The 17,989-nt window shown below is 36.7% G+C and overlaps 2 protein-coding genes across 2 annotated transcripts; both read right to left on the bottom strand.

Annotated features, from left to right (window-relative positions):
* Positions 1-110: 110 nt before the first annotated feature.
* LOC108865430 (TMV resistance protein N-like) lies at positions 111-12,391 on the bottom strand. Its single transcript, XM_048583886.1, has 13 exons — positions 12,317-12,391; positions 8,786-9,321; positions 7,556-8,648; positions 7,107-7,394; positions 3,245-3,317; positions 2,670-2,749; positions 2,017-2,143; positions 1,524-1,560; positions 1,274-1,395; positions 969-1,092; positions 710-785; positions 566-593; positions 111-481 (listed from the first exon to the last, which is right to left on the bottom strand). Exons 1-10 carry the CDS (start codon positions 12,374-12,376, stop codon positions 1,061-1,063), a joined length of 2,448 nt encoding a protein of 815 aa, XP_048439843.1. The 5' UTR covers positions 12,377-12,391; the 3' UTR covers positions 111-481; positions 566-593; positions 710-785; positions 969-1,060.
* A 2,938-nt stretch (positions 12,392-15,329) lies between these two features.
* LOC125477012 lies at positions 15,330-17,111 on the bottom strand. Its single transcript, XM_048583750.1, has 3 exons — positions 15,985-17,111; positions 15,497-15,913; positions 15,330-15,405 (listed from the first exon to the last, which is right to left on the bottom strand). Exons 1-3 carry the CDS (start codon positions 17,109-17,111, stop codon positions 15,330-15,332), a joined length of 1,620 nt encoding a protein of 539 aa, XP_048439707.1.
* Positions 17,112-17,989: the final 878 nt, after the last annotated feature.

Raw genomic sequence — 17,989 nt, 5'->3', positions numbered from 1 at the left:
ATACTTGTATGTGGTCCGGGGTTCTTACAAAGGCACGTGATTTGGGCATTGCAACAATATTATTGACTTCTTTTTGTTTCCACAGAATTCAAGCCATAACCCCCTTTTTGATAGCCATATAGACAATGTATGTAAACGATAAACTCATTCGCTAGTGCTATCAACTTGATGAAATTCTCATTCTGAATGCAACAGAAAACAAAAGCACTCATTCGCTACGTGGAATCATTAGAGCAATACCAGTATATGCAACAACATCCATAAGTCACAATGAAGTGCACAGCTAATCTTATATAACTGAAGTCGTAGTTTCAGAGTAATTACCCTTGGTTAATGAGAGTCTATAGCGTCGAACACTTACGATTTGGGAACTGCAATTTATCACTGTAATGGATTCGCTTCAATCAGTTTCTTAAGTTCAACCGACATGATCGCCCTAGTAGACTTTGCATCTCCATACTTGGATGGTTGTTCATTCTTCCTATAATGCAAGAAACCATTTTTTAGTACATTTGCTACAACTGTTTACTACATAGACTTTATTAATATAACAGAATTCTCATACCCAAAGTTCTCCAATGTGTAAACACAATCTGCATACACACAATAGCTAGTAACGATGTTTGTCGAAGATTTCAGAGAGTTGGATCACCAACTAATTACTAATCAACACTGATATTGCCTTCAATGTGCAATTAAGTTTAAGAACCTTAGCACGTGTGAGATTTCATCACAAAATGTCTCAGTAGTGGAACCACCCATTGCACACTTATATATCGTACATTATTTTATCAAGTTTTCGATGTGGACTTTACATTGTTCAACAATATTGCTGTTACTCTTTACTTTCTACCCTTTGATTAAGATGATTCTTTACCTCGACAGCGGCAGAAGTTGCAGGAAGATGGAATATTATGACAGAATCCTTCTTGAAGTACTTTGATTGGAAGAACTTTTTCCAAGGCCTCCTCCTCTTCCTCATATTTGTCATCAGCTGCCAATCTGTCCCTCACAGCACTCTCAATCTGCACTCCATATTGGGACCCTTTGATCTCCTTGGTCACCACAACCCTAATGAATTTCTCAGCAGGGCTACATGCAACACACAATATGATCAATGAACTAATTGGGTTAACTTAAAATTCAACCGATATTTTAATCTACTCTAATTTCTCAACAGGAGCTACATGGACACTACCCTGACCCACGTTTACCAAATTGGTATTAGGCTATTAGCCAAATGAAATATGAAAGATAAAGACAGAAACTTTACCAGAAATCAGAGCATCAAAGAAGTCATCATCTTCCGAGTTCATTTGCCTTTTTGGTCTTCCATTGTTGAAGATGTGACATAATTTCAGGGTCCAAGTAAACCCAAATTGCTGTGAACTTAATCTGAACAAAACGAACATCAATTTCGGTAATTCCCCCGAAAACCCCAATTACCCATCAGTAATTTTCCTACTTTGCTAATTAAACCCCAGATGTGTAATTAATTAGCATGTGAAAGATGATGGCTTTACCTTGACCCAGCAGAGATAATGGCTTGGTGGTTGTGATCTGAGGAGGAAAAGGGATTACATCCACCATTAGAAAGTTTTGCCCACGCGTTGCAGTGGAATTAGAAATTGTATGAAGAATATGTTTGAAAGGTATAAGAGACTGTCTTACAGAAGACTAACGTTATTTGCATTGAAAACGTTTTGGCAGACTTTTACATACAAAATATCTGATTGATACAATCCTCATACAAAAGATCATGTACATGCAAAAAAAATTAGGTGGAGGTTATTGGCTTCATTGAAACTGAATCAAAAGATCAAGTTTATATTATATAAGAGATCCATGACATTAGATTTATATTCTATAGAAATTTAAAGGACAAAGGCACTCCAATCAGATCCACGGTGCTTCAATCTATCAAATCCATTCGTACAGATTGATTACCTGATTGGTATTGGAAAGGAAACAAAACCCCCCAAATTTTTGAAATTTAGAGTAGGATGACTCGCTTACCTTCAGTAAAGCGGAGGAACACTGGTGGTGCGACGTGATTCGCCGGCTTTGAGAGCGAGAGAAGGCTCTCCCCTGCATTTTCCCTGCATTCCATCATCAAATTGAAGTTCGTTTCTATTGATTTCAGCTGAAAATAATAAAAATGAATAAACATTTCTAAAAATAGAAGTAAACTTCAAGTTGCAGACAGTTTGATTTGAAGGGCTTCAGCTGGAGCTAAGTAGGCTTACAGTGGGTGAATCAAAAGGATAAAGACACTGCAATTTTCAGCTTCATACCAAAGGATAGACAAAGCACGATAGCATGCTGTGAACAAATTGTTTAATTGAGCTGAAAGGAAAAGTTGCAGGACAAAGATATTCACCTATTAATTTAGATTAAATAACCATATATCTTCACATCATCACCAGAAGAGTTATTAAAGGAATGAACCATGAAAAGCCATAGGCATTCTATCAACAACATAAATTTACCAAGTTCACAACTCTGATCAAATCCGTTAAGAAAATCTACCAAATCAAAAGTTCATACAACGAAATCTGACTTCAAGCCCAATTCTTTATTTTGAAAATTGAATGCATATGAGTTTTCTAAGAAATTCAAATTTTGGTTTTGTTTTAATCAGTAGATTCATGCCAAGCTTGCAAAATTACCTGTGCTACAAATTCTTGTTCTACACCTGTGCCCACAGCAGCTTCTTCCTCTGCTGTAGCTTTCCATCTTGCAATTTCTTCTTCAGCAGAGCAATTGTACATGGTCAGCACCTTACTTCAGTAGACTAAAACAAAAACAAAATATGGTAGAAACTGATATAATTGTTGTGGCCAGGTAATTTTGCAAATTGAAAATACAGGTTGGTGCCAGCAATTACCAATGTACTTATTGTGGCAACAGCTAGAAAATATGAATGAAACTGATTCTCGGTGATCTGCAAGTATGGACTTGGCATGCCAACACATGAAGAACTTACGTGTATTGGGGATGCCAGGGTGATCGGTGTCCCAAACTCAATAACACGAAATCCATGTGGAAATTAAAAATTAAAAACACAACGCGACACATTATAAGTTTTGTGCACCGCTACATCAACATTCCAGTTACATGTAACTTTCTCTTCACTAGCACAGTTAACCATTGTGACCAAAATTCAGAAAGCACTCTTCATTATCATGGTATTGACATGTGTATTTTCGGCTCAGGGAGTTCATCATGGTGTTGAAAGTTGTACCTGTTTCCAAAGATGTGAAATCAGGCGCATGTAAGTTATACTTGGTGAAAGCTCTTGTATCAATTGCAGTTTCCTGCAAGCTTCCAATTTGAGATTTGTTATTCATTTGTGCAAGCAGGCTCTCAAAATTGTTTCTGTATGGTAATTATTTTCTCCAGAAGAATTTATGAGCAAGACAGTCCTATATTACAAGAAATTCAAGACACATCAAGGAAGCAGAGCACACCAAGAAGAACAGAGAACATTGTGAAAACAGTGCCCACGTTTCTCTATATCCGCTGCGTTAAACATCTGAAGCGTGTCCAAAAGTAAAACAGGGATTGGGAGTATGTATATTACGTGTTACAATTTACAAGTTAAAATAATAGAATAGGATCCCTGTGCTCAACCATTTCTACTCCAGCGTCCCACAAGAATTCTAAATTCTCCAAGTTCACAGCCAACTTAGAAAGGTTTGAGCACCCGCAGAGATTGAGATCTCTAAAGCATCCCAAATTACAGATATTGTCCAGAAGATGAACAAGGTTTTTGCAGTTTCTCAGATTTAATAACACCAGCCCTAGAAGATGTTCAATTGACAGGGAAAGTTCTTTGATAGATGTTCAATCCAAGTGAAGCTCTCTTAATCCTTCCATAATTTCTTCAATGCTTGGAAAGACCTCAAACTTTGTGCAACCAGAAAGACAAACATATCTAAGGGACTAGAGTCGACAGATGCTGCTTGGCAGAATCTTGAGATTTGTGCATCCTGAAATTTCTGAAAACTTCTGGAAACTTCTCAAGATTTGAGCATCCAGAAACATAAAGGTATTCAAGAGATTTCATGCGAGCAATGGTGCTTGGAAGACTCTCAAGTTCTCTGCAATCATTCAGACTCAAAGTAACAAGACTGGTGATATTTGAAATAGAGGCAGGCAGCTCCTTAATTGCAGTGCCATCCAAATAAAGGAAAGATAGCTTCTTCATAACCTTTGAAATTTCTGGAAACTTCTCAAGCTTTGGGCATCTAGAAACATAAAGGTATTCAAGAGATTTCATGTGAGAAATACTGCTTGGAAGACTCTCAAGTTCTCTGCAATCATTCAGCTTCAAAGTAACAAGACTGGTGAGATTTAAAATAGATGCAGGCAGCTCCTTTATTGCAGTGCCATCCAAATAAAGCATAAATAGTTTGTTCATAACCTCTGAAATTTCTGGAAACTTCTCAAGCTTTGAGCATCCAGAAACATAAAGGTATTCAAGAGAATTCATGTGAGAAATGTTGCTTGGAAGACTCTCAAGTTCTCTGCAATCATTCAGATTCAAAGTAACAAGACTGGTGAGATTTAAAATAGAAGCAGGCAGCTCCTTAATTGCAGTGCCACCCAAATAAAGCTCAGATAGATTCTTCATAACCTCTGAAATTTCTGGAAACTTCTCAAGCTTTGAGCATCCAGAACCATAAAGGTATTCAAGAGATTTCATGTGAGAAATGCTGCTTGGAAGACTCTCAAGTTCTCTGCAATCATTCAGATTCAAAGTAACAAGACTAGTGAGATTTAAAATAGAAGCAGGCAGCTCCTTAATTGCAGTGCCACCCAAATAAAGCTCAGATAGATTCTTCATAACCTCTGAAATTTCTGGAAACTTCTCAAGCTTTGAGCATCCAGAAACATCAAGGTATTTAAGAGATTTCATGGGAGAAATGCTGTTTGGAAGACTCTCAAGTTCTCTGCAATCATTCAGATTCAAAGTAACAAGACTGGTGAGATTTAAAATAGAAGCAGGCAACTCCTTAATTGCAGTGTCATCCAAATAAAGCTCAGATAGATTCTTCATAACCTCTGAAATTTCTGGAAACTTCTCAAGCTTTGAGCATCCAGAAACATCAAGGTATTTAAGAGATTTCATCTGAGAAATGCTGTTTGGAAGACTCTCAAGTTCTCTGCAATCATTTAGCTTCAAAGTAACAAGACTGGTGAGATTTAAAATAGAAGCAGGCAGCTCCTTAATTGCAGTGCCATCCAAATAAAGCTTAAATAGCTTCTTCATAACCTCTGAAATTTCTGGAAACTTCTCAAGCTTTGAGCATCCAGAAACATCAAGGTATTTAAGAGATTTCATGTGAGAAATGCTGCTTGGAAGACTCTCAAGTTCTCTGCAATCATTCAGCTTCCAAGTAACAAGACTGGTGAGATTTAAAATAGAAGCAGGCAGCTCCTTAATTGCAGCCTCTGAAATTTCTGGAAACTTCTCAAGCTTTGAGCATCCAGAAACATAAAGGTATTTAAGAGATTTCATGTGAGAAATGCTGCTTGGAAGACTCTCAAGTTCTCTGCAATCATTCAGATTCAAAGTAACAAGACTGGTGAGATTTAAAATAGAAGCAGGCAGCTTCTTAATTGCAGTGTCATCCAAATAAAGCTCAGATAGATTCTTCATAACCTCTGAAATTTCTGGAAACTTCTCAAGCTTTGAGCATCCAGAAACATCAAGGTATTTAAGAGATTTCATGTGAGAAATGCTGCTTGGAAGACTCTCAAGTTCTCTGCAATCATTCAGCTTCAAAGTAACAAGACTGGTGAGATTTAAAATAGAAGTAGACAGCTCCTTAATTGCAGTGCCATCCAAATTAAGCTTAAATAGCTTCTTCATAACCTCTGAAATTTCTGGAAACTTCTCAAGCTTTGAGCATCCAGAAACATAAAGGTATTTAAGAGATTTCATGTGAGAAATGCTGCTTGGAAGACTCTCAAGTTCTCTACAATCATTCAGCTTCAAAGTAACAAGATTGGTGAGATTTGAAATAGAAGCAGGCAACTCCTTAATTGCAGTGCCACCCAAATAAAGCCCAAATAGATTATTCATAACCTCTGAAATTTCTGGAAACTTCTCAAGCTTTGAGCATCTAGAAAAATAAAGGTATTTAAGAGATTTCATGTGAGAAATGCTGCTCGGAAGACTCTCAAGTTCTTTGCAATCATTCAGATTCAAAGTTACAAGACTGGTGAGATTGAAAATAGAAGCAGGCAGCTCCTTAATTGCAGTGTCATCCAAATAAAGCTCAGATAGATTCTTCATAACCTCTGAAATTTCTGGAAGCTTCTCAAGCTTTGAGCATCCAGAAACATCAAGGTATTTAAGAGATTTCATGTGAGAAATGCTGCTTGGAAGACCCTCAAGTTCTCTACAATCATTCAGCTTCAAAGTAACAAGATTGGTGAGATTTGAAATAGAAGCAGGCAACTCCTTAATTGCAGTGCCACCCAAATAAAGCCCAAATAGATTATTCATAACCTCTAAAATTTCTGGAAACTTCTCAAGCTTTGAGCATCCAGAAACATCAAGGTATTTAAGAGATTTCATGTGAGAAATACGCCTCGGAAGACTCTTAAATTTTTTGCAACCTTGTAGATTCAAGGTAACAAGCCCCGTAAGATTACTAATTGATGAGGGCAGTTCTTTAATTTCAGTACAAACTAAATAAAGCTCTGGTAGATCCTGCATAACATCTGAGACTTCGGGAAACTTATCGAGGTTTTTGCACCATGAAAGTTTAAGGGTTCTAAGAGATTTCATACCAATCTTGCTTGGAAAAATCTTAAGATTTCTGCAATATTCCAAATCCAAAACAACCAGGTTTTTGAGAGATGAAATGGATGGGTGAACCTCAAATAAACTTGTACAACTTCGAAAAACTACTTTCTCAAGATTTTTTGCCTCCGTGAAGTCAGGAGTTTTCTTCAGGTGAGGAGAACTTGTTAAGTTGATAATTTTCAAATTTTCCAAAGGCTGGTATAACACATTGAGGAAAGCAAGTTATATGGTAAGGCATCTAAGAATTAAACCATTTAAAAGAAACATATGCAAGTGAAGTTTTTACCTTGGCTCCTTCCCAAAGATGTTCAATGAGACTATTTTGCATGTCAAGCTCAACAAGATTCTTTGCAATAAAATTGGACGGTAAAGACTTTAGGGGGAAATGCTTCCATACGAGACTTCTTAACTCATGCAGAAGAAACTTTAAATTCTCACATGAATATCCATTGTGGCCGTGGATTTTGAGCAATCTTAATTTCGTCATTTTAACAAAAGCTTCGGAACTGAAGTATACCACTTTTGGTTTTGAGAATGAAAGGTCAAGGATTATGCTTTCAACAGCTTCCGTAGCCTGGATAACAAACAATTAAAATTATGTGATTGTAGATATCTTGAATCTTATTTAACATTATAAAGTTAATGCATGTTTCTATGAATTGTATTTTGATCAAAGTTAAAGCTGTTTACTCTAAAGATTTACATATGAAAAAGAAGGCCATGAACATATCGCACCGTATTTTGAGTTAGCACATGATGAACATCTTCATAATTCCACAACCTACTGCGTTTCCCAGGCTCTTTAATAGATTCTTGGTGGACAATTTCCCGACCCATTTCCTCTAGTAAATCATGCATCTCCAATATTTCCGATGAGACAGTTATAAGAGCTCGATCAATTAGAACTCTTAGCCCAGTATGGGGATAAAAGCCACAACTGTCCAGAACCATTGTTGCGTTGTCTTTTTCCGCTCCTTTAAAGAAACATGCAATATCCAAAAATATGGCCTTCTCAGAATCATCTAGTCCATCGAAGCTTGTTCTTAGCACATCATGAATTCCCCTATGCGGGATTTTCTTTAATTTCTTTAGCACATCTTCCCACTCCTGCACAGATTTGTCATAAAGAAAAGCCCCCAAGACTTTAAGTGCTAAAGGGAGACCTTGAGCATATCGTACAGCACGGGTTGAGAGATTGTCATAGTCTCTTTTGGGTTGCTTTGTTCTGAAGGCATACTGGCTAAAGAGTTCCAAAGCTCCATCACCACTTAGAACCTTGGGGCTGTAGATCGCATCAGCTGGACTTAGAACTAGCTTATCTCTAGTTGTGATAATGATTCTACTCCCACCACCAAATGAACGTTGCTTTCCAATTAAGGTTTCAATTTGAAATACGTTGTCAACATCATCAAGAACAATCAAAACCTTTTTCATCTGTAGCTTTCTTAGTATCATTCTGTAACCTTGATCCAAAGTGCCTGAACTCTGCACCTTTTCGTTCAAGATTCCAGATAGAAGCTTTTCCCGCATATGTACGGCGTCACAAGTGGAGAACCCTTCCTTGACATTGTAAAGAATGCAACAAGCTTCATATTGACAAGCAATTTTCTCATAAACAGCTCTAGCTATGGTGGTTTTGCCTATACCACCCATACCCCATATTCCAACAACACGAACGTCGTCCATTTCAGGAGAGGGTTGTAATAGCAAGTCCATTTCATGCATGCGGGAATCCATTTCAACCAAGTTATCGTCTTTACTTGACGAGGTGCGGATCAATTTCTGAAAAATATCGTTTACAATTTCCTTAATGAGCTTGACATCATTCCTGTGGAATATGAAAAACATAATTGTAAGAGTAAGGGCAAGAGCAAGTGCAAACCGTATAGTAATACATTGGCTAGGAAAACAGGACAAAGAATTTAAAAAATCCCAGATTATGAAAGTGCAATAACTAAATATTACTCGCAATTTTTCGAAACCCAGCCGGATAATTCGGTGGCTCGACTAAGAGCGGACCTCCACCTCCGCACCTCTTCCATGTCGGTGTTAGAATGGCCCTCATGCTCGGCAAAAGCTTTGCGGACATCAGAAGGATCCACTTCGTAAAAAACAGGCACCACCATCTGTTCCTTTCTATCCATACATTCTAGTATTTTGACGAGCTCCTTCAAGCACCATGTGGAAGAAGCATATTTTTGAGAAAAAACTACGATTGAAACGCGCGAATCTTGGATCGCCGTCAGTAGCTGCGACAGGTCGTTGCCCTTTCGGAGCCCTTCGGCATCGATGAAGGTGTGGATTGTTTTCTCATTCAGGGCTTCGTAGAGGTGGCTGACGAAGCTCCTACGAGTGTCCTCCCCTCTGAAATTGATGAACACGTCGTATTTCCAAGGAGAGCTAGAGGAAGAAGAAGATGCAGATGCAGCAGCCATTAATAGATCGAGTTCTAAGAGTAATTCCGTAAGAACTGAAACACTCAATTGATCTTCAAATTGGAGCTACAAAGGAAGTAACGAGTCAATGACGACCGGCTCACGCGTTTCTATCTGTTCAAGTCAATGGAGTCAATGACTCAATGATGACCAAATGACGTGTATTGGAAAATAGAAGAAACTGAAAAGCAAAAGCATAAAGGGCCACTACACAAAGCAAAAGTATAAAAATGATAAAGTATCAGAAATTGGTGGACCCAAGATTTGCTCCGCATAAGCCGGTGGATGCAACGCGCAAAAAAAGAAAAAAAACAGTGACAAGTAGGTACCAAGTTAATCCCTGAATTATCTTCCGTATGTTCTATAGTATTCAATAGGGTTCTATAGTATTCTATAGGATGTAGTACCAACTTAATCCCTGAATTATCTTCTCATAAATTAGATTTTTAAATTATTTTTTCAATAAAATAAATTCCTAAATTCATTAAAAATTGGTAATTTCATCTATACAATTATATTCAAACCTATTTGATCCAATCTTTTGTCAATTTAAGTCACTTGACACACTTTAGAGTGTAATACCATCATTTTCTCGTCTATAAGCTCTTAACATCTTAGGTAAGTTGTGAATTTAATGTCTAATTTAACCTTAAAAGTTAACTTACATTATTTCTTTATGAAAAACTATCAATTTATCCTCCGAACTTAACTCCATACATTATTTATCTACTTTCTAATATGTATCACATACAAATGGGCACCAAGTCCCAACAGTACAATTGGGGCACACATTACAAGGGGTAATGTCACGGAATGCTTATCAAGAGTCTACAGAAATAGATCTCATGATGTTGGAGCGGTTCAATTTTCTTTGGGTGGGACCAGTGCCTATGTGTGATGTGACACACCATGAGGCGGCGCAAACCAGGCCAGTTGGTTACATCTATCTTCTGTATATTCTATAGTATTCTATAGGACTCTATAGTATTCTAAAGGGTGAAGTATCGACTTAATTCTTGAATTATCATCTCAATAAAAATTAAGTTACTGAATTATTTTTTTAGTAAAATAAGTCCCTAAATTCATTAAAAATTGCTATTCCGTCCCTACAATTATATTCAAAACTATTTTATCCAATCTTTCATCAATTTAAGTCACTTAACACACTTTAGAGTGTAATATCATCATTTTCTCGTTTATAAGCCTTTAACATTTTATATAGGTTGCGAATTTAATGTCTAATTTACCCTTAAAAATTAACTTACACTATTTCTTTATGAAAAACTACCAATTAATCCTCCAAACTTAACTCTATACACTATTTCTTTATGAAAAACTACTAATCTACCCTCCAATGTGTATCACATACAAGTAACGTAACTTAAATTCACAGAAAATTGAATATAGTAGCTTCGAATATAACATTAGAGATGTAATTGGCATATTTTTATAATTCAGGGACTGATTTTTTTGAAAAAAAAATAGTTTAGAAATCTGATTTTCACTAAGGTGATAATTCTGGGATTATCCCATTCTATATATAAAGTGCGAAGGCCCCATTTGGGGTCATGGGCTTCATAAATAATAATTTGACAAAAATGTTCTTCAAACAAAAAATATTCAAAAATAATTCAAAATAATGCATCATATAATATAAAGATAATTTTATCATATAAAAAGTATTTTTTATAATTAATTTTTTTATTTAATCTCAGTTTACTATCTTGAAATTTTTTAGTTTTCAATATTTGGTATATGAATTTTTTTCATCCTAGAGTGATACCTAAAGTCATAATTTTGGAACATTTTCATACATCCGGTTGCTATTAAATTAACTGTTAACTGGTGATGTGACATTCACGTGAACAATAGCTAAGCGCCACGTGTCAATATGAACCCACCCAAATATTTAAAAAATTGATAAATTAATAAACTAATATAAAAAAAACTAAACTAAATAAATCTGGGCATCGTCTTCTACCTCACCTCACATGCGCTCCCACCCAAACCTCCCTCCATTCTTTCCTCTGAGCCCACCCAATTCCAACTCATCCCCCACAACTCCACCTTTGGAGAGGTACTGGGCAAGGATGCACGGAGAGATCGACTGCAAGAACCGCTTACGATTACTCAAGGGCTTCATAGTGGGCTTAAAAGCAGGCATGGCAACGGTCTTAGGTGGCTCATCAAACCTGGTCTAGTTCTACGACTTGCGGTTGGGGTTACCATTCAAGGAAGAGGATGGGCTGGGCGTGACATCGCTCTAAGCTATGTGAAGTTGCTCCACCTTCTAGTTACGAGCTCTTGCGCCAGGTTGTAAAATCGATCCTTTCTGCAATGGTATTTACTATTTAGGGGATCGACGCCTCTATAGTTTGCCAAAATTAGGGTTAATCGAGAACAATTGTGAGGGATGAGTCAGAATTGGATGGGCGCAGAGGAGAGAATGAAGGGAGGGTTGGGTGGGAGCGGTGGGTGAAGTGAGGTAGAAAACGACGCCAGATTTTTTAATTTTAATTTTTTTTTAAATTTAATTAATTTTTTAATTTTTTAATATATGGGTGGGCACATTTTGACACGTTGCGCCCAGTTATTGTTCATGTTGGTGCCTTATCACCAGTTAATAGCTGAAACCTTAATGGATCTAGAAAAGTGTCCCAAAATTATGACTTTAGGTACCATTATGGGATAGAAAAAAACTTCATTTACTAAATATTGAAAACCAAAAAATTTCAGGGTAGTAAACTGATATTAACCCTAATTTTTTTGTACATTATTTTTTTAATTAATACCTCACAATGAGCCAGCAATAATGTAATTCAATAAGTTGTTTATTAAATATTATTTTATCTATTTTTAAACACCTTCAAAACATCTTAAGAGACGTGTAGTTCTGGTTATAAAAAAGGCATTTCCACACGCATAATAATGTGATTCAATCAGTTGTTTATTAAATATTATTTTCTATATTTTTAAACACATTTAAAACATCTTAAGAGGCGTATAGCGCGATAAAAAAAGTCTTTCGCATATGTGCGCATGAGTGTGCAGAAATCTTTACCAGGAGCAACGATCGTCGCTGCAGAAGGCACAATCGACTCTCTCCACGTCGGTTGCGCATTCATCGAGCTCCGCGGCTGAAAAAACATCGCAGCAGACAGATTCAAGAATAACCGCATTTTAGTGGTCTCATATCCATGTGGTGGAACTAACAAAAATCTCTACACAATTGACAAAAGATTGAAACTAAAATTGCAGTTCAACATACCAGCAACAAAATTACTACTTCGTATATGATCTTAACAAAAGACACTACGTTGACAAGATACAAATAGTAAAGAAAGAAATGAAGCATCATCACATGATCACATCGTGTAACAAGCCAAACATCAATGTAGGGGTGTGATATCTACACATCTATTTTTACTTCTCACACACTGCTTATTAATTTATGTCTTTTGATCTTTTTTCAATTCATTCGATCCAACTGCCAAAAATTAAGAGGATGTGTGAGAAGTAAAAAGGGTGCATGAATAGCTCATCCCTAAATGTAATCACATAAGTTACTCCAGTGGTTTAGATTGCTCAATATAAGAAAGGAGGACAAAATGATATCTTAATACTGAGTTGCCCTAATGAACCTACATTGGTGTTTTATATTCTTGGAAGCGGACAACAAATTCTTCGCATAAAATGGAAATATTATACTTCTCTTTTCTTATATTGAGATAAGTAGTATTGTAGTATGGAAGATAGTGAAACTAACGTATATATCGTTCTATGACAACCATAGAACAAACAAAAGTGATTAGAGAATGGACCAAAATATGAAAGGATAATTAAAAACTGTTATTCAAGATCGGCGGTAAATGATTCAGCCATTTACAAGATTCAAGCTTAGGACCATAATCTAGTAGATTGTTGTATAAACGATTAAGTGGTGCTCTAATATAATTCTTAGGAATTTCATGGAGGCATATTGATGAATCGATTTTATACAATATATTTTACCCTATTCTTAATTATAATTTATTGTTTATTTTGGTGAATTTTGATACTTGGATTTATATTTTCAATGTACATTTGATTTCCTCTTGAGCAAAACGTGATCAAGTGGATACATTTTGGAGTGATTCCAATTGGAGGACGTTCGTGAGTCAATTAGTTTTATCGTGTCAAAAGATCTGATTCTTCCACCAAGCGTTTATTTTCTGACGATAAAATAAAGGAACAGTGTGGGTGTGATATCCCACATCGCCCAGGAGAGTGAGCCTTATATGTATATTCTCATATCTACCTAGCACGAGGGCTTTTGAGAGCTCACTAGCTTCGGGTTCCGTAGGAACTCCAAAGTTAAGCGAGTTCGTGCGAGATCAATCCCATGATGGGTGACCCATTGGGAAGTTGCTCGTGAGTTCCCAGAAACAAAACCGTGGGGCGTGGTCAGGGCCCAAAGCGGACAATATCGTGCTATGGTGGTGGAGCGGGTCCATGAAGTGATCCGTCCTGGGTCGGGATGTGACAATTGGTATCAGAGCCTAACCCTGGCCATATTGTGCCGACGAGGATGTCGGGCCCTTAAGGGGGGTGGATTGTGACATCTCACATCGCCCAGGGGAGTGAGCCTTATATGTATATTCTCATCTCTACCTAGCACGATGCCTTTTGGGAGCTCACTGGTTTCGGGTTCCGTAGGAACTCCGAAGTTAAGCGAGTTCGTGCGAGAGCAATCCCATGATGGGGTGACCCACTAGGAAGTTGCTTGTGAGTTCCCAAAAACAAAACCGTGAGGGCGTGGTCGAGGCCCAAAGTGGACAATATCATGTTACGATGGTGGAGCGAGCCCGGCATCTGGTGCAAGATGTGTTTTACCTCACAGTTTATCACATCGATTGGTTGTTCTGTCACAATTACATTGAAAGGAATTGACTTCAATTGCTTGTTGATCGTCTCACAAGTGTTCATGCCTATAGCAGAGTAAACTGCAATTTCTTGATTACAACTTTCAATTTCTCTATAATTGTGATTTCATTGTATGCAATCACTGTTATCTTAGCAATCAAAAATATAGAAACATAAATTTTTCCAGATAATAATGTTTGCATATGGACTTGAGAAACGACATACAGCCGCGCGGGAAGGTGCAATGAAAGAGAGCAAAAGAGAAAAGAAACAAACACGAAAGGACAAAGACAATATATTATAACAATGACTATTCAATTATCAATAATGCATTATTTTAGGTTGAAATGCTAGGATGCATGGACACGGACACGGATACGGCGATACGATACGATACGACACGGGGACACGTCAAATTTCTAAAAATGAAGACACGATACGTCAAGGATACGGTAATTAAAAATATATATAAATAAATAAATATATCTAAAATATTATAAAATAAACATTCAAATTTATTACTCAAGTTTAAATTTATTTCAATAAACTCCTAACAGTTAGAAAGATAGTCCATCCAACAAGCAATTAGTCTTCAAACTTGAAAAATTAAAATGAAAATCCAAACGAAAATTAAAAAAAGCAAAGTCTCATTCAACTTCCACATTCATGATGTCTCCTCCAGTAACTAAAGTAGTCTCCAATGACGGTTCATCAAGTGAAAGGTTAGCTATTTCAAGCATCCCGACACTTTCTTCACCCAAGTTTTCAAAGCCATCTCCTCCAACATCCCACAATTGAGTAATACCTTCCTTGTAGGTTGAGCTATTCCTTGATAAAAGACGAAGATTATTATGCACAAATACCAAATCCTCAGCTTTTTGTGGTGTAATCTTGTTCCTTCTTAAAGAGTGAACAAAACTATAAGTGCTCCAATTTCTTTCACAACAAGAGGTGGAACAAGGTTGTCCAAGTAGCTTCAATGCTATGGATTGGAGACTAGGTGTAGAAGCTCCATGGACAATCCACCACATCACTGGTTCCAAATGAAATCTATCATTCATAGAATCAATAGCTCCAAAGTCATTCAAGCACATAGAGAAAGAGGCATACTCCACATTGATATTTCTTCTAATTTCCTCATTGGAAAAGTATCTCTCAAAGCACTTTTTCCTTTAAATTGTAAGTTCAACATCTCGGTGTGGAGCAAGACGACTAGGGTCTTCTTGGAGCCATTCTGAACTATAATACCTAAAATAAAAGAAATAACAGTTTAAAAATGTACTCATAAAGCTAAAAATTAATCTAGAAGAATTTATAAGTAAGTTAGCAAAATCATTACCTTGGATTTAATGAATGTGCCAAACAATGAAGTGGTGTGCTACTTTTAGTCCATCGCTCCAATAAAATGCGATACACCGCATCAAAAAAGCTGCATTTTTCATGTAATGCCTTGCGCTCATTCCTGTATATAGCAGCTTTCACCTTTTCAATCATAGCATCCCACCACTCATACACCAAGTGAAGACAAGGTTTATCTGTGTTAGCCATTCTAATAACCTCATATATTGGAGCTGTAAAGAAAAGAATATAATCAATCTTCTCCCAAAAATCCTCATCCAATATCTTTTGCTTCACCATCATTGCTTTAACCAAATCATCTTCTTTGTACAAAGCCCAATTCGGGCTAATCACCATTTGTTGTAAACCTTCCTTTATTTCCTTCAATCTTCTAAGCATCACAAGTGTGGAACCAAATCTGAAAAATTTAAAAATTAGGACAACTTATAATTAAATAAGGAAAAAAAAAAAAAAGTGGAGAAAACAAACCTTGTTTCGGCAATGGAAAGTAACTTTAGTTTGCAATGTTCATTAAACATGGACAATCTCATGCTATGGTTCATAATAAAATTTTTTATGGACCAAGCATCACTAGCAATAGTTGAAATCCAATTGCAGTCATCGTAGGAAACTTCTGTTTGTTTCAGAGTACATACACTCTTCAAAGCAAGATTAAGAGTGTGAACAACATAGGGTGTCCAAAAGATATGGGGATAGTGGGCCTCAATAAGTAACCCAGCAGCTTTACAAACAGGGGCATTATCAGTGATCACTTGAACAAAATTTTCATGACCAATTTCTTTAATAGCTTCTGTAAGAAAGTTGGCAATACAATGCTTGTCTTTGTATTCACCTTCACAATTAATTGCTCTCAAGAACATTGGCCCACTTTCACAAGCTGCCATAATATTAATAAGTGGTCTCCTTTGAGCATCTGTCCACCCATCACTGCAAACACTTACACCTTTAGTGCTCCATGTGCGCTTGATTGGTTGGAGGCACCGCTCAATGTGACTCTTCTCTTGTTGCAGAAGAGTAGTTCTCAGTGCGTTGTAACCTGGTGGAACATACCCTGGAAGTGTAGAAGCACGAACATATGAGTTCCGATAGTGCGGATTTCTTGCAAGGTTAAATGATAAGCCACCTGTATAAAACATCCTTGCAACTTCGGCATCACATTGATCTCGAGCCTCCTTGTTAAAAGCTTTACTGAGAGGCCCACTTATTCCCTTTCTCTTCTTTGGATCAAGATTTGCTTCAGGTAGATCATAACAGAATGAACCAGTATTGGGCAACGAAACATGTTTAGGAGCAGAACTCTTCAACTTGTATTCACACTCTCGAACTAACTTATTCATTTCCGCAAGAGTTTCATCAGTAACCTTGTTGCAAGGCGCGATCCCATTTCCAGACATTTTTAACAAATGAAACTTGACCCTAGAGTAGGATCCTTTATAAGTTTTTTGACAATAATTGCACTCAAATTTAGTATTTCCTCCTCCTCTATTTCCCACTTTTTCGAGCTTTTTGACATACTTCCACAGCGGAGCATTATAATTTTCAACAATCTCATCCAGATTAGCATTATCATTCACATGATTATCAGGGTGATTCATTTTCCTAAATTAACAAACATATAAACAATAAAAGTCAATTCATCGTATAATCGTATAGACAAAGACTAATACATGAAAAATTTATATTAACTTAAGAAATAAAAAATGCATCATGAAAGCATATACATAAAATATTATAATCTAAATATCTAGAACACTGTATTCCCAATTTACATAACAGATTAAGCTAAATATCATGAAAGTACAATAATATCTAGAACAATGTATTATAATCTAAATATCATGAAAGGCTATTCCAATAGAAAAATGTTGGCGTAAGGATATATGGAGGTCCTTTTTATTATATTATATACAAAAAGCAAAAGAATATAAGCAAAAGCTTTGAGTGCTTACACGGACAGTGCCACGAAGCTGCATTCATTCGACTACTATATTAATTTAATATATTATATACAAAAAGCAAAAGCCCTTTTTCCAATCTACACATTGAATCAGTCAAAGCAATAGCCTTTTAACTTCGAAATTAAAAACAGGAAAGCAGCTTTCCTTTCAGCTGCAGATCCGGGTTCTGCTTCTGGGAACCAGATTGAGCTTCAAAATTACCATAGTGAAAACGAAGTCGAAAGCTCTTATCAGCAGTTGCAGACGGAGACTATGGAGACGACGAAGCAGTTGGACGGAGACGACGAAGCAGTTGGACGGAGATGACAGAGCAGTTGCAGACGACAAGTCTGATTTCTGAATTCTGATTTATGAGGTTCAAGTGAAGAAAAATAGGTAAATCATTATTTTATACCCAAAATCGTTTTGGGTTTTAGCCAAACAATCGTTTCAGTTTAGCTAATTGGAATCAATCACGATTCTATGCGGATTTCTTGATTTATTTTTTATTTTTTTTCTTCTGATTATCCTCTGAT

The sequence above is a fragment of a genome, unplaced genomic scaffold (genome assembly GCF_019419815.1).
Source record: "Pyrus x bretschneideri cultivar Hongxiangsu unplaced genomic scaffold, Pyrus_bretschneideri_v1 Contig20, whole genome shotgun sequence".
In the NCBI taxonomy this organism is placed as follows: Eukaryota; Viridiplantae; Streptophyta; class Magnoliopsida; order Rosales; family Rosaceae; genus Pyrus; species Pyrus x bretschneideri.
Note: the sequence above shows the minus strand (reverse complement) of the source record. Positions and strands in the feature narration are given on the sequence as shown.

Excerpts from the sequence above, each read along its gene's own strand:
- LOC125477012 (XM_048583750.1), bottom strand. The coding sequence starts at position 17,111 with ATGAATCACCCTGATAATCATGTGAATGATAATGCTAATCTGGATGAG. Across the intron at positions 15,914-15,984 it reads CTTTCCATTGCCGAAACAAG|ATTTGGTTCCACACTTGTGA; the intron begins GTTTGTTTTCTC and ends TAAATTTTTCAG. Across the intron at positions 15,406-15,496 it reads GCACATTCATTAAATCCAAG|GTATTATAGTTCAGAATGGC; the intron begins GTAATGATTTTG and ends CTTTTATTTTAG.
- LOC108865430 (XM_048583886.1), bottom strand. The coding sequence starts at position 12,376 with ATGCGCAACCGACGTGGAGAGAGTCGATTGTGCCTTCTGCAGCGACGA. Across the intron at positions 9,322-12,316 it reads AGCGACGATCGTTGCTCCTG|CTCCAATTTGAAGATCAATT; the intron begins GTAAAGATTTCT and ends CTTCCTTTGTAG. Across the intron at positions 1,093-1,273 it reads CTTTGATGCTCTGATTTCTG|CCCTGCTGAGAAATTCATTA; the intron begins GTAAAGTTTCTG and ends TGTTGCATGTAG.